The sequence below is a fragment of the Jaculus jaculus genome, chromosome 12 (assembly GCF_020740685.1).
Source record: "Jaculus jaculus isolate mJacJac1 chromosome 12, mJacJac1.mat.Y.cur, whole genome shotgun sequence".
In the NCBI taxonomy this organism is placed as follows: domain Eukaryota; kingdom Metazoa; phylum Chordata; class Mammalia; order Rodentia; family Dipodidae; genus Jaculus; species Jaculus jaculus.
The window spans coordinates 87,916,583-87,929,394 of record NC_059113.1 but is presented as its reverse complement, the minus strand read 5'-3'; the positions used below and the strand labels follow the sequence as shown (position 1 = coordinate 87,929,394).

At 48.2% G+C, this 12,812-nt stretch overlaps 1 protein-coding gene across 2 annotated transcripts in view; it reads left to right on the top strand.

Annotated features, from left to right (window-relative positions):
• The window catches only part of Maml3 (mastermind like transcriptional coactivator 3), a 529,529-nt gene that overhangs the window by 502,422 nt on the left and 14,295 nt on the right, over positions 1-12,812 (top strand). For both annotated transcript variants that reach the window (XM_004655829.2, XM_045131178.1), the window contains exon 3: positions 9,963-10,211. In XM_004655829.2, coding sequence (XP_004655886.1) covers positions 9,963-10,211 — 249 coding nt within the window. The remainder of the gene's footprint in view (positions 1-9,962; positions 10,212-12,812) is intronic.

The following is a 12,812-nucleotide window of genomic DNA, read 5'->3' as shown; positions in this document are numbered from 1 at the left end:
GCTGCGCCCGCAGCCAGGAGCGTCTGCTTTCGCCAAGGTAAACTGCGTCTTCTTAGAAGTCAAAGAACTTTGCTGAACCCATTTAACAGCCTTCACACGAGGCTCTGTTACTGCTGCCTCAGTGGCACACTTCCTAAACTAAGCACCACCGCCTCAAACGTCAGGTATTTGGGGGCTACAAACCACCACACATCACACAGACTTTTATCCTGTTTTTATTTCTTTTCAATTTTTTTTAAATGAAATCGTGCTATGTAGTCCGAGCTGACTTCACATTTATAGCCCTCTCGCTCAGCCTCCTGAGTGTTACTGTTACAGGCAGGTACTGCCACCCCCTGTTTTCAAGACTTTTGATACAACCTTCTGGAATAATCTTCTGAAGCCCAAGGGTTCCCATAGGGTGAACCAAAGTCCTAGGAAAAGAAACATGTATATGATGCCACCATTCTGAAGCCATTCCTGGACACTTGATCAACTTCAAAGGGAATTCTAAGGGTTTAATTTATTTTGTTTCTCCCTTTCATTTATGGTTGAGTGGTCTAATCTTCTGCCCTTTCTTTAAATGTCAAAGTTGGTGTCGCGGAGGAAGCCCAGTTTGGAGTGTCAGGCGGCAGTAAAAGTGATGTATATTCCTGTGCCCTGTCAGCTTCGCTCTTTGACCTCAGTACTTTCTGTGTGTCCCCTTCCCACTTCCTGTCCCTCTTGACTCCAGAGTCCTCCGGGGTGGTCTTCCAATTAAGACCAGGTGGTGGACAAGGAGCGTTCCCAGAGATGCTGCTGCTGTGAGACACGCCACCAGTTATTTACCCTCGCAGACCCCTGCACTTTCCTTCGTTTGTTGCATGTGTATATGTGTATGGTGTGTCCATATGTGTGGGCACATATGTGTATGGTGTGTGTGCACATGTGTGGGTACCTCTGTATGTATGTATGGTGTGTGCACACGTGTGTGTACAGCTGTGTATGTGTGTATGGTGTGTGCACATGTGTGGGTACCTCTGCATATGTGTGTATGGTGTGTGCACATGTGTGTGTACAAATGTGTATGTGTGTAAGGAGTGTGCACATGTGTGGTACCTCTGCGTGTGTGTGTAAGGTGTGTGTGCATGTGTGGGTACCTCTGTGTGTGTGTGTATGGTGTGTGTGCATGTGTGGATACCTCTGTGTGTGTGTGTAAGGTGTGTTCACATGTGTGGATACCTCTGTGTATGTGTGTAAGGTGTGTGCACATGTGTGGATACCTCTGTTTATGAGTGTATGGTGTGTGCACATGTGTGGATACCTCTGCATATGTGTGTATGGTGTGTGCACATGTGTGGGTACCTCTGTGTGTGTGTATGGTGTGTGCACATGTGTGGTACCTCTGTGTGTGTGCAAGTTGTGTGCACATGTGTGTGTATAGCTGTGTATTGTGTAAGATTTGTGTACATGTGTGTGTACAGCTGCGTATGTGTGCATGGTGTATGCACGTGTGGATACCTCTGCGTATGTGTGTATGGTGTGTGCACATGTGTGGATACCTCTGCGTATGTGTGTATGGTGTGTGCACATGTGTGGATACCTCTGTTTATGTGTGTATGGTGTGTGCACATGTGTGGATACCTCTGTTTATGTGTGTATGGTGTGTGCACATGTGTGGATACCTCTGTTTATGTGTGTATGGTGTGTGCACATGTGTGGATACCTCTGTTTATGTGTGTATGATGTGTGCACATGTGTGGATACCTCTGTTTATGTGTGTATGGTGTGTGCACATGTGTGGATACCTCTGTTTATGTGTGTAGGGTGTGTGCACATGTGTGGATACCTCTGTGTGTGTAAGGTGTGTGCACATGTGTGTGTACAACTGTGTGTGTGTATGGTGTGTGCACATGTGTGGTACCTCTGTGTGTGTGTAAGGTGTGTGCACATGTGTGTGTACAGCTGCGTATGTTGCATGGTGTGTGCACATGTGTGGGTGCCTCTGCATATGTTTTTAAGGTGTGTGCACATGTGTGATACCTCTGTGTGTGTGTGTATGGTTTGTGCACATGTGTGGGTACCTCTGCGTATGTGTGTATGGTGTGTGCGCATGTGTGTGTACATGTGCGTATGTGTGCATTGTGTGTGCGCATGTGTGGTACCTCTGTGTGTGTGTGTAAGGTGTGTGCACATGTGTGTGTACAGCTGCATATGTGTGCATGGTGTGTGCACATGCGTGGATACCTCTGTGTGTGTGTGTATGGTGTGTGCACGTGTGGTTGCCTCTGCATATATGTGTTTCATGTGTACACGTGTGTACAGCTATGTGTATGTAAGGTGTATGCACGTGTGTGGGTACCTCTGCATATGTGTGTATGGTGTGTGCACACACGTGGGTACAGCTGTGTATGTGTGCATGGTGTGTGCACATGTGTATGTACAACTGTGTGTGTGTATGGTGTGTGCACACATGTGGGTACAGCTGTGTATGTGTGTATGGTGTGTGCACATGCGTGGGTACCTCTGTGTGTGTATGGTGTGTGCACATGTGTATGTACAACTGCGTATGTGTGTATGGTGTGTGCACACACGTGTGTACAGCTGTGTATGGTGTGTGCACATGTGTGGGTACCTCTGCGTATGTGTGTATGGTGTGTGCACACACATGAGTACAACTGTGTATGTGTGCACACACATGTGTACAGCTGTGTATGGTGTGTGCACACGTGTGGGTACATATATGCATGTAGGTGCACCTGTGCACGTGTGCATTGAAGGCAGAGACAAGCGTCAGGTGTCCTCACCGGCCACTCTCCACCTTACTCACTGAGGCAGAGTCTCTTGCACTGAGTCCACAGCTCACCAATTGGGCTGAGGACCCCAGGGAACCCTGTCACCACCTTTTGAACACTGGGATTACAGATGCACACTGTCCCACCCAACATTTACATGGATAATGAGGAATCCAAACCCAGGTCCTCTTGCTTGGCCAGCAAGCACTTTACCAACTGAGCCATCTCTGCAGCCCAGAGGCTGTGGTTTTCTGACTGATGAAATGAGGTTAATTGCGCCAATGGATGCACCTAGCAGAGTGCTTTGCCTCTTACATGTTAGTTATCTTCTTCCACTATGGCCCACTGGGACAGTCCTCAAATCTATCATGCTGCCTTAAGAGGGGAAGTTGAGTGATGTTTCATAAGTCATTGCTAAGGGAGCAACATTGCACTCATCCTTTCCTGTTTTGCTTTGGGTTTTTTGTGGTTGTTGTTGTTGTTTGTTTGTTTGTTTTTTGTTTTTTCGAGGTAGGGTTTCACTCTAGCCCGGCTGACCTGGAATTCACTATGTAGTCTCAGGGTGGCCTCGAACTCATGGTGAGCCTCCTACCTATGCCTCTCGAGTGCTGGGATTAAAGGCGTGCACGACCACGCCGAAAATCATCCTTTGCTTAGTCTTGTTTAAACACCCTCAGCCCCTGCACCACAGCTGCAACTGGGAGAGAGGGGTGTCCTCCACGGAGGAATCATAGGCCAGGACTTCCTTTAGAATATTTGGGCTTACTTGCCAAACATCACTGACGGGGTCGATCTATCCTGGGGTCGGGGAAGGTCAGGGAGGAAATAGAGCTTTGTTCCAAATGCAGGAGCATTTGTCATAAAACCTGAGCAACTGGGCGCCCTGGCTTGATTTTGAAAATGGAAGTTTGCAGTCGAATCAGGGCTCAGGTTACAACCAGCCAGGATTATTTACCCCAATGATTTTCCAACGATGGGGCATCTCATCGCCCAGAAAACTTGGTTGAACACTCCCCAGTGTGATTGAATGGGCCTGGGGCTGAGCCTGGGAACATGCATTTCTAACAAACTCCTGGAGGGGGCGCTGTCGCTGCTTAAAGCCGGTCAGTTATTATAAGCAGACTGCCCTACTGAGAAGGACGGAGACTGCAGCATTTTCCAAGCCATTTCTATCTCCAAAGTTTCCATTGTCAAGGACAACTCTTCTTAGATGTGGTTTTCATTTCAGGCTGTGGGGATGGTGACAAGAGGTCAAGATGGCTCGTTTGTGTCACTGGGAGTCACAGCCAGGGACTCATGGGGGATGGATTCATCTTACCTTGCTGCCTACTGACATGAAACTACTGAACTTTTTCCCCAGGAAGTGTGATGTTAGCTTTCACAGTGCATAGATTCCTGCTGCTTTCCTGAACTTAAACTTACATAGTACTTTTACGGACCGCCCCTCAGTATTGCAGAGGGGATGAATATGGAAGTCTTTTTAAAAATATATTTTTAAATTTATTTTTTTGAGAGACAGAGACAGAATGGGCATGCCGGGCCTGTGGCCACTGCAAAGGAAGTCCAGACAAATGCATCACCTTGTACATCTGGCTTACATGGGTACTGGGGAATAGAACCTCTGTTCTTAGACTTTCCAGGCAAGTGTATTGACTGCTAAGCCATCTCTCGATCCCATAAGTCTTTTCATATATAAAATTTAGCCAAAATTCCATTTGGCCTCAAAACTGATGTTTTCTTTTTTTTTAATTACTTGACCCAGTTCTGCGCTCGCGCGCGTGCGCGTGTGCTGGCCTGTGCGTGTTGTAACACAGATTTCTTTTCTGGGGCACCCTTTCTGTTTAGGTATTGATTCATTTCCACTCTTTCCTGCCTCGGGCAGCCCTTGTCTCCGTCCACGAGCCCTTTCCGGTGTCCTCCGGGCCACTGGCACACGCGGAGCGGAGGCGTTGGGCACCGCGCCCTGCAGAGCGCGCGCGCGGGCGGGCGGGCGGAGGACCTCGTGGCCCCCGAGCGCCCGGGTCGCCCCTGCGGCTTCTTTGTTCCGTCCAGGCCGTGCGCGGGAGGCTTTCCCGGGCCTGGGAGCAGCACCCGGGCCCGCTCTCCTGTGAGCATAGCTGGGGGGGGGGGGGGGGCTGAGGACTTGTAAGCAGATAGACTGGAGTCGAGATGCTAAATTAACGCCCCAGGGGACTTTGCAACCCCAAATCGTAAATTTCATTTGGGCTGCGGAGATGCCACGCGGGTTGCAGTGACCGAGCCTCGGTGCCTTAACCGCGCAGGCTTTGTGCCACCGGGGAGGGGGATCCTGTCCCCTCCGAGGATAAAGCGCCCCTGGGTGTGAGGACCACTGAGCCCCCCCAGCATCTCCTCCCTACCTCCCGCATCCCTCCAAGTCCCTCTTCCCTTTGGGCTGGAAAAAGAAATCGGAGAGACAGAGACAGAGAGAAAGAGGGACCCCGAGATGCACGGCCTTGGAGAGAGAACTCATTTTGTGTAAAGAGGGCCTCGAGTCACCAGGGAATTCCTGGATTGTCTCGGGCTGTCGTGTGAGATGTCCATCACGCCGTGCGAACACCATCTGCTCGGTATTATGCTCGCAGTTGCCAGGCGACCTGCTGAACGCAGTAACACTTGACTGCCTGGCTCCGGGTCCTCGGCCGCCCGGGCGCGGGGCGCGGGCGCGGGCGGGGGCGGGGGCGCCGAGCCCTGATTAAGCCATCTGCGAGGGGCGGGGGCTCAGCCAGCGGCCGAGGGGGGAACCCAGGCCCGGGCTGACACCACCATCTGCTGGGCCACCCGGAGAACAGCAGCTGCTTGGAGGGCATCCTGGAAAGAAAAAAAAAAAACTGCTAGAAGCCTTGGGCACCCTGGAGCCAGGTACCCCGTCACATCACCAATCCCCCTCCATCCTTGGAGCTCGGGGCTTTCAGTATCTGATTCCGCTCACCAAATACTAGGAATGTTCTCGAAAAAGCAGTTCAGAGAAAGAGCTTCCCTGCTCTGCTCGCTTGCAAGATTATAAATAAACAGCTGGCTTGTTCTTGGGAGATATTTTTACCACTGATTTTTTTTTTTAAGTCGGAAAGTGTCTCTTTGGAGGGGGGTTACACCTCCCACCTCACCCTAAGTGTTTAGAAAGTTGTTCAAATCGTGTCCCTGGAGAGGAAAGATACACATGTAAAACGGGTTCCTTGGTTTGGGTCCCCCCCCTTTCCCTTATTCTACTGAAAAGTGAAAGGTTTCGAGAGAGTGATGAAGATCTAATGTAGCAAAATTGGAGTTGAGGGGAAGAGAACGTGTTAAGATTCTGTGTAGCGAGCAAGGGAGGTCGTTGGGCTGGGAGCAGAGAACAAGCCAGTAATTAAAACTAAAAATACTGCATCATTTGGCTTCAAGGCATTGCATGTCGCATGACGAAAGCTCAGCCTGTTTGTCTCTAATTGCACAACCGAGTGTGTGTCCTCCTTAGAAACTAGAGTGGTGACTTGAAATCCTGAAATGTGACAAGACTATTTCTCATTAAGCCTCTTCAACTAGAGGTTAAACGGAGTGGAGGAACACAAACAGCAGTCATGAAGTATACCTTCAATGGGTGCCTGTGTGCGGGGCGCTCGGCCTCTCTCATCTGCTCCTCTGTTGGAGCAGAGCTTGTGGGCAAGCACTTAGGGTTATTGCATCTGGAAGGCAGCCCTTCAGCCAGCAAGGTCTTGTAGTCTTCAGTGAGAAACTTGAAGGTGCAACTTTGAGGATATTAATATGAGGAATTAATGTAATCCCGGAAGTGATACCTTGGCTATGCTTTTGGGGTGGGGTTCCCCCCCACACAGGGCAACAAACAGTGGCTCGCCACGTTTTGAATATCACCACTCCATTTGTCCCTCTCTTTTCCCCGTGGATGGGGGAGGCTGGGGAGCCTTCCTCCACTCAGCACCCTCCCCCACACCTAACCACATTACCCAGCCGGGCAGGCCTGTCACACAGGCCTAGAATATCTCAGAGAGCATCAAGAGAAGCAGGGCGGGGCATCAGCCCTCTCAAGAAAGAAAGGAAAAGAAAAACTCCAGCTACAGAAAATTGTGTATTTCCTTTGCTACGTCTTTCTCTCCAATTCTCCCTCGTTATAACTAGAAAGTATTAAATGGTCTGGAAAGCATGGGGGAAACTTGTCTGTATTCTTGCTGGCTGGCTAACTATATGTCCGTGTGAATTCCTTGTGAAAGTGTTAGGTCAATCAGCCATTTGTTTTTCAACAATGCAAGAAAAAAGCTTTAAAGAAAGGCTTAGAAAACCAGATAGCAAGAGCCAGGTATGGTGGCGCACGCCTTTGATCTCAGCACTCTGGAGGCAAAGGTAGGAAGGCGGCTGTGAGTTTGAGGCCAGCCTGGGCTTACAGACTGCAATCCAAGTCAGTCTAGGCTAGAGTGAGACCCTACCTTGAAAAAAAAAAAAGCAGGTGGCAATATTTAGAATAGAAAAAAGTCCCCGAAACATTTAGACCCCCAACAAAGGTCAGCTATAAAGTAAAGTTTTGGTAACATCAATGTTTTTTGGCATTTTGTAGATCTTTTCGTTAGGATTAAAAATACTTCACAGCTTACCTAATTGCAGAGCAAATACATAAACTGAAACCTGTCAGCAGCTAAAACTATAAGGACTGTCACTTGCATCTGAAAACTAGAACACGGTGAATATATGAGAGACACTGGAGATTACAGGTGGTTCTGAGGAGTGTGCTTGGCACTCTGGGCCCGGAGTCTAGGGCAGGCGATTCCAAGGAATGTGCCTTTGACTCAAAGTCAACAGCCTGGGTCTGTTGCTGTCCATCTGTTTACTGGACTATTACGTTAATCGGCCAGAATGGCTTTGGCGGTTGTTTCCGAAGTAAGAGAGACCATTGAGTTTTGTTTTGCTTGTTCCATTTTGTCTGGGTGGATGGAGAGGAAGGAAGAGTGACTAAAGATATTGTATAGGGGAAATTCACAAGAAAGGGCCATGCACATGGGTAGGCATTAGAGGGAAGGAGGAGCCCAGCAAGCCCAGGGTAGAGGAAGGGATCAGACCCAAAACTGTGGGAAAGGCAGATAAACTTAGCTCTGTATTTTGAAAGGAAACTGCCTACATGATCAACGGTGCCCTTAATGAAACTGTAGCAAAGCAAAAAGGAGACAAATACTGAAATCCAGTTTGGGGTTATAATTTTAAAATGGGGATGATGATTCACATTCATTTCATTAGTCAGGTCACATGATGATGCCTCATTGTACTGCTGGTTCCATTCTTGTACGTGTACCCATTTAATTTGTGTAGGCCTCACAGGTCAGCTCCTGTTGAGATTCCTTGCTTGATAGTTCAGTGAAATAGGGCTATTTCTGAGACATATTTAGAAAAGACCTCCACTGCTAGAAGTGTCTAGAAACTGAGTTCCTTGGTCACACACCTACCATGAACATTGGCTGATTTTCTCTGGCAGCCTCCATTATTCTTCTGCATAGACTTCTCTGAGGATATTCTCTGGGTTGTCCTGTGGAGTATGTGTATTAAATATTTATAAAAATTATTTTTATATTTATTTGAGGCGGGGAAATAGAGAGAATAGGTAGTCCAGAGCCTCTAGCTACTGCAAATGAACTCCAGGCACATGCACCACCTTATGCATCTGGCTTATGTGGGTCCTGGGGACTCGAACCTGGGTAATTTGGCTTTGCAGGCAAGCGTCTTAACCACGGAGACATCTGCCCAGCACACGGAATTAGATCTTTACCATGTTACATCCCATTTCCTAGAGGCCAATCCTTAACTCCCTGACAAATAATTATAGAATCAAAAGCCCCAGTCTAATCCCCCATGCGTAAATTATCCCAGACATTTGAGACTTGATTCTATTTTTTTAAATGTTGGGAGATTACTGAGATTTTTTTCAGAAGAAAACATTTTCAGTTCTCACCCTCAATAACTCTGGCTAGTAGAATTTGAATGTGTATGTGCGTGCGTGTGTGTGTGTGTCTGTGTGTGTGTGTGTGTGTAAGAAGGCTTTTAAGTATTGCAGTCAATTGGAATAATATCCAATATCAGATTTGCACGAATTTTGTTGTTGTTGTTGTTGGTTTTGGGTTTGGTTTTTCATAGTTGGGTCCCACTGTAGCTCAGGCTGACCTGGAATTCAGTCTCAGGGTAACCTTGAACTCGGGTGATCCTCTTACCTCTGCCTCCCAAGTGCTGGGATTAAAACATGCACTACCATGCCTGTCTCTTCTGGTGTTTTAAAAAATTGTTTTATTTTATTTATTTATTAAAAAGAGAGACGAAGGCAGATAGAGAGAGAGAATGAGTGCTGCAGGACCTCTAGCCACTGAAAATTAACTCAAGATGCATGTACTGCCTGGCTTGTGCATCCGGCTTCCATGGGTACTGGGGAATGCAAATGGGGTTGTTAGGCTTTGCAGGCAAGTGCCTTAACCACCAAGCCGTCTCTCCAATGCCTCTTATGTTTTTATCCCTCATATTTGTTTTTTAAAAAAGATGAGTATCAGGGGCTGGACTGATGGCTTGGCCAGTAAAGTACTTACTGCACAAGTGTGAGTCCCTGGCACACACGTGAAGGCCAGGCATGCCAGCACATGCCTATAATCCCAGCCCTCGGGATCCTGGGAGCAAGCTGGCTAGCTAGACTGGCCAAATCAGCAAGCTTTGGGTTTTGTGAAAAATGCCGTCTCAATAAATAAGATGGAGAGTGACTGAGGAAGACACCTAATGTCAACCCCTGGCTTTCACATGCATGCACACGCGTGTGCACACACACACGCACACACACGGGAACATGCATGCACCATACACAAAAGTGCAAGTGCAAAGAAAGGAATAAGGATGATAAGGATCGCTTAGGATGGAAGTTGCCTTCCAGGCTTCAGGTGAGCTCGGCCTGAGGACTTAACTTAGTTCATTTCCTTGGCAGGAGGATGACCACACAGAGCACGTCCATGAATCAGTCCTGTCTGAATCAGTCATTTTTTGTTACTGTCCCCTGGAGCCTCTGCAGTTGTAAGGCAAGGCCAAGTTTGAGGAGTGTGAGGTGCCTCTGTGGAAATGTAATGGGCACCACTCAGGGGGTCTCTGCCCTTCCCCCCCCCCCCCCGCCCATGGAACTTCCCTTGAAATGGCAGCAAGTGACCAAGTGCAACTGTGGCATCTCTCTTCTTGTCTCCTCAGGAGCAGCACTCAGTGGGACTTCCCCGGAACACAGGCCCTATGCAGTCCTCAGTTCCGCAGGGCTCAGGAAGCATGGTCTCAGGTGCCAGTCCTGGGGCTCCTGGCTTCTTAAGCAGCCAGCCCCAGGCAGCCATCATGAAGCAGATCCTGCTAGACCAGCGGGCCCAGCTGATGGAGCAACAGAAGCAGCAGTTCCTGCGGGAGCAGAGGCAGCAGCAGCAGCAGCAGCAGCAAATTCTGGCTGAGCAGGTAACACCACACTACCCTGTGATGTGATCCATCCACTCAGCAAGCATTTACGTGGCACCTGTTGTCAGTGAGGCAGTCACCACGGTCCCTTCCCTCTGGCAGATGCTCACAGAACAACAGCTGTTGGGATCGTTGAAGAGCCTGTGGCATTCAGGCTTTTTCAATTAGTTAGGCTTTTTCCCTATAATGAATTAGTCTATTCTTTAAAGACATGCTTCCACCATCCACTTCAAGATCCATTTGCCAGAGACAGTTCTTCAATTTGCGCCTGGCTCCTTTCTTCTGACTTCTGGAATAAGGGCCTGCAGTTAGAGCTAGCTCACGGTCTTCATAAGCCCTAATACTTCGAGCATTAGGCAAAATAAGTGATAATGACAGCAATATTAATTCAGAACTGGGCATGTAGTTAAGTTGGTAAAGTACTTGCCTTGCAAGCATGAGGACCTGAGTTCAAGCCTCAGTACCTGCGTAAGAATGCCTGGGGTGGTGATGTGTGCCTGAAATTCCAGAGTTGAGGGGGTAGAGACACAAAGATCCATGGGACTCACTGGTCAGCTAGTCTAGCCTAATTGGTGATCCTCCAGGCCAGTGAGTGACATCTCAAAAAAATAAATAAATAAAGGTGAATGGCATATCCAAGGATATGAGGTGGTCTCTGGCCTTCACACTATTGTACACACATATATTCACCTGCACACATGCCAACATGCACATGTGCATGCACACACACATACATGTGCACATGTAAAAGAAGAATAACAATTCAGAGAACTTTGTTTCTTGGGAGAAAATGGCAAGAGGAAAGACTGAGGGTACTGTAGACTGGTCATGGACAACGAACCAAGAACAATGCACAACAATTAGACCAACCGAAATACCAGAGAACCTGAACGAGGGGGTCACAGAAAAGGGTGCAAACCCAAGAAAGGCCTTAACAGCTTTTTAAACAGCTCAGGGCATGAAGAGATGGCTTAGCAGTTAAGGCGCTTGCCTGCAAAGCCAAAGGACCCAAGTCTGATTCCCTAGGGCCCACATAAGCCAGATGCACAAGGTGGCGCATGTGTCTGGAGTTCATTTGCAGTGGTTGGAGACCCTGGTGCACCCATTCTCTCTCTCTCTCTCTCTCTCTCTTTCCCTGCCTCTTTCTGTCTCTCACTCTCTCAAATAAATAAATATAAATAAATAAACAGCTCAGGAAATCTGTGAGGAGGAAGTGCTAACACAAAGGTGCCTGTTCCTTAGACATCTTTGGCCACCCCTGCACTATAATTCCTCCAGCTTTGAAAGACAGCCTTCCCTGCAGATCGCTCCTGTAGGCTTTGATTTGTTTTGCTTTTAGAAACACTGGTGCTGATTGAGTGTTATCCCAGGGAAAGGCCTAAGGCTGCCCACAAGAGACCCCCAGATGGCCCCTGTGGGGGCCTGCATAAGCATCTTACACAACAGGCTCTTTATTATAGGAAAGGTGAGGCTGTCATAAAAGGCTCAAAGCCCAACGAAGCTCTACCTGTTACTTCTAGAATGTTCCTGATAGGATCAGAATCCGGGGTATTTCTTCCTCTATCGCCTCTATGTAAGACGCTGAGTGGGATTCAGGCACGTGGAGGTCCCTACTCACCAAGAACAGCAGTTACAAGCAACACCAGTCATCCCCGCAAAGAGAAAAATTGCACTGTTGGACACAGTTCACTTATGTTCCCCATTTTTGCTTTTGTTCCTGAACAGCTGTGTAATTATCTCCCTTTTTACCAAGGTCAGTCAGCCGCCTGGCAGCTATTGTACAAACAAACCTCTGTCCCTCTCACCCTGCAGAAGGTGTGTGACAGGGAGCCGGGCTAATATCTCTCAGGCAGTGATAAATGGAGCTGCAGAGGGGAAACCGGGCTTTGTAAATCTCTCCTCTGCCAACCCCAGGACGTTTTAGGTGTGTCTGGTGCTGTGAGAAATGGCCATGGATAGGTGTGCTTCAACCAAGGCACCAAAGGAAATCGGGGTACTGGGGCACAACTCCCCTGTGCTTAACCAGGGACACTCCCACCGATGCCTGGTCAGGTGAGCCCTAAGGAACAAGGAGGGAGGACCGAAGCTTTGGGGAAGAGGTGTGTCAAAATGATGCACATAAACAAGGAGGTGAGAGAACGAGGGGAACTCCTCAGAATTGAGCATGTTGAGAGCTGAAGCTGGGGCTGGAGAGATGGCTCAGCGGGTAAGGAACTTGCCTGTGAAGCCTGAGGACTCAGATTTGATTCCCCAGAACCCAGTAAGCCAGATGCACATTGTGGCACGTGCGTGTGGAGATCATTTGCAGTGGCACACCCGTTCTACCCCCCCCCCCTCCATAAATAAAGAAATATAAATATAAAAAAGTTGAGGCTACTTAGAAACAGTGGAAGAAACAGGATGCTGTGGCTTGAGTATAATTCCTTAGCAACCTTGTGTACCAAGGAGCGATCAACCTGACAGACATCACTAGGCTCAAAGGTAGGAACCTGATCATCTTTCACTTGTAATACGATTTTGAAAACAACAACAACAATCAAAAATAATTTCCCTGTCTTAAAGATCACGTGAGCTAGGCAGTCTGTGCAAAATGCTTTGAAA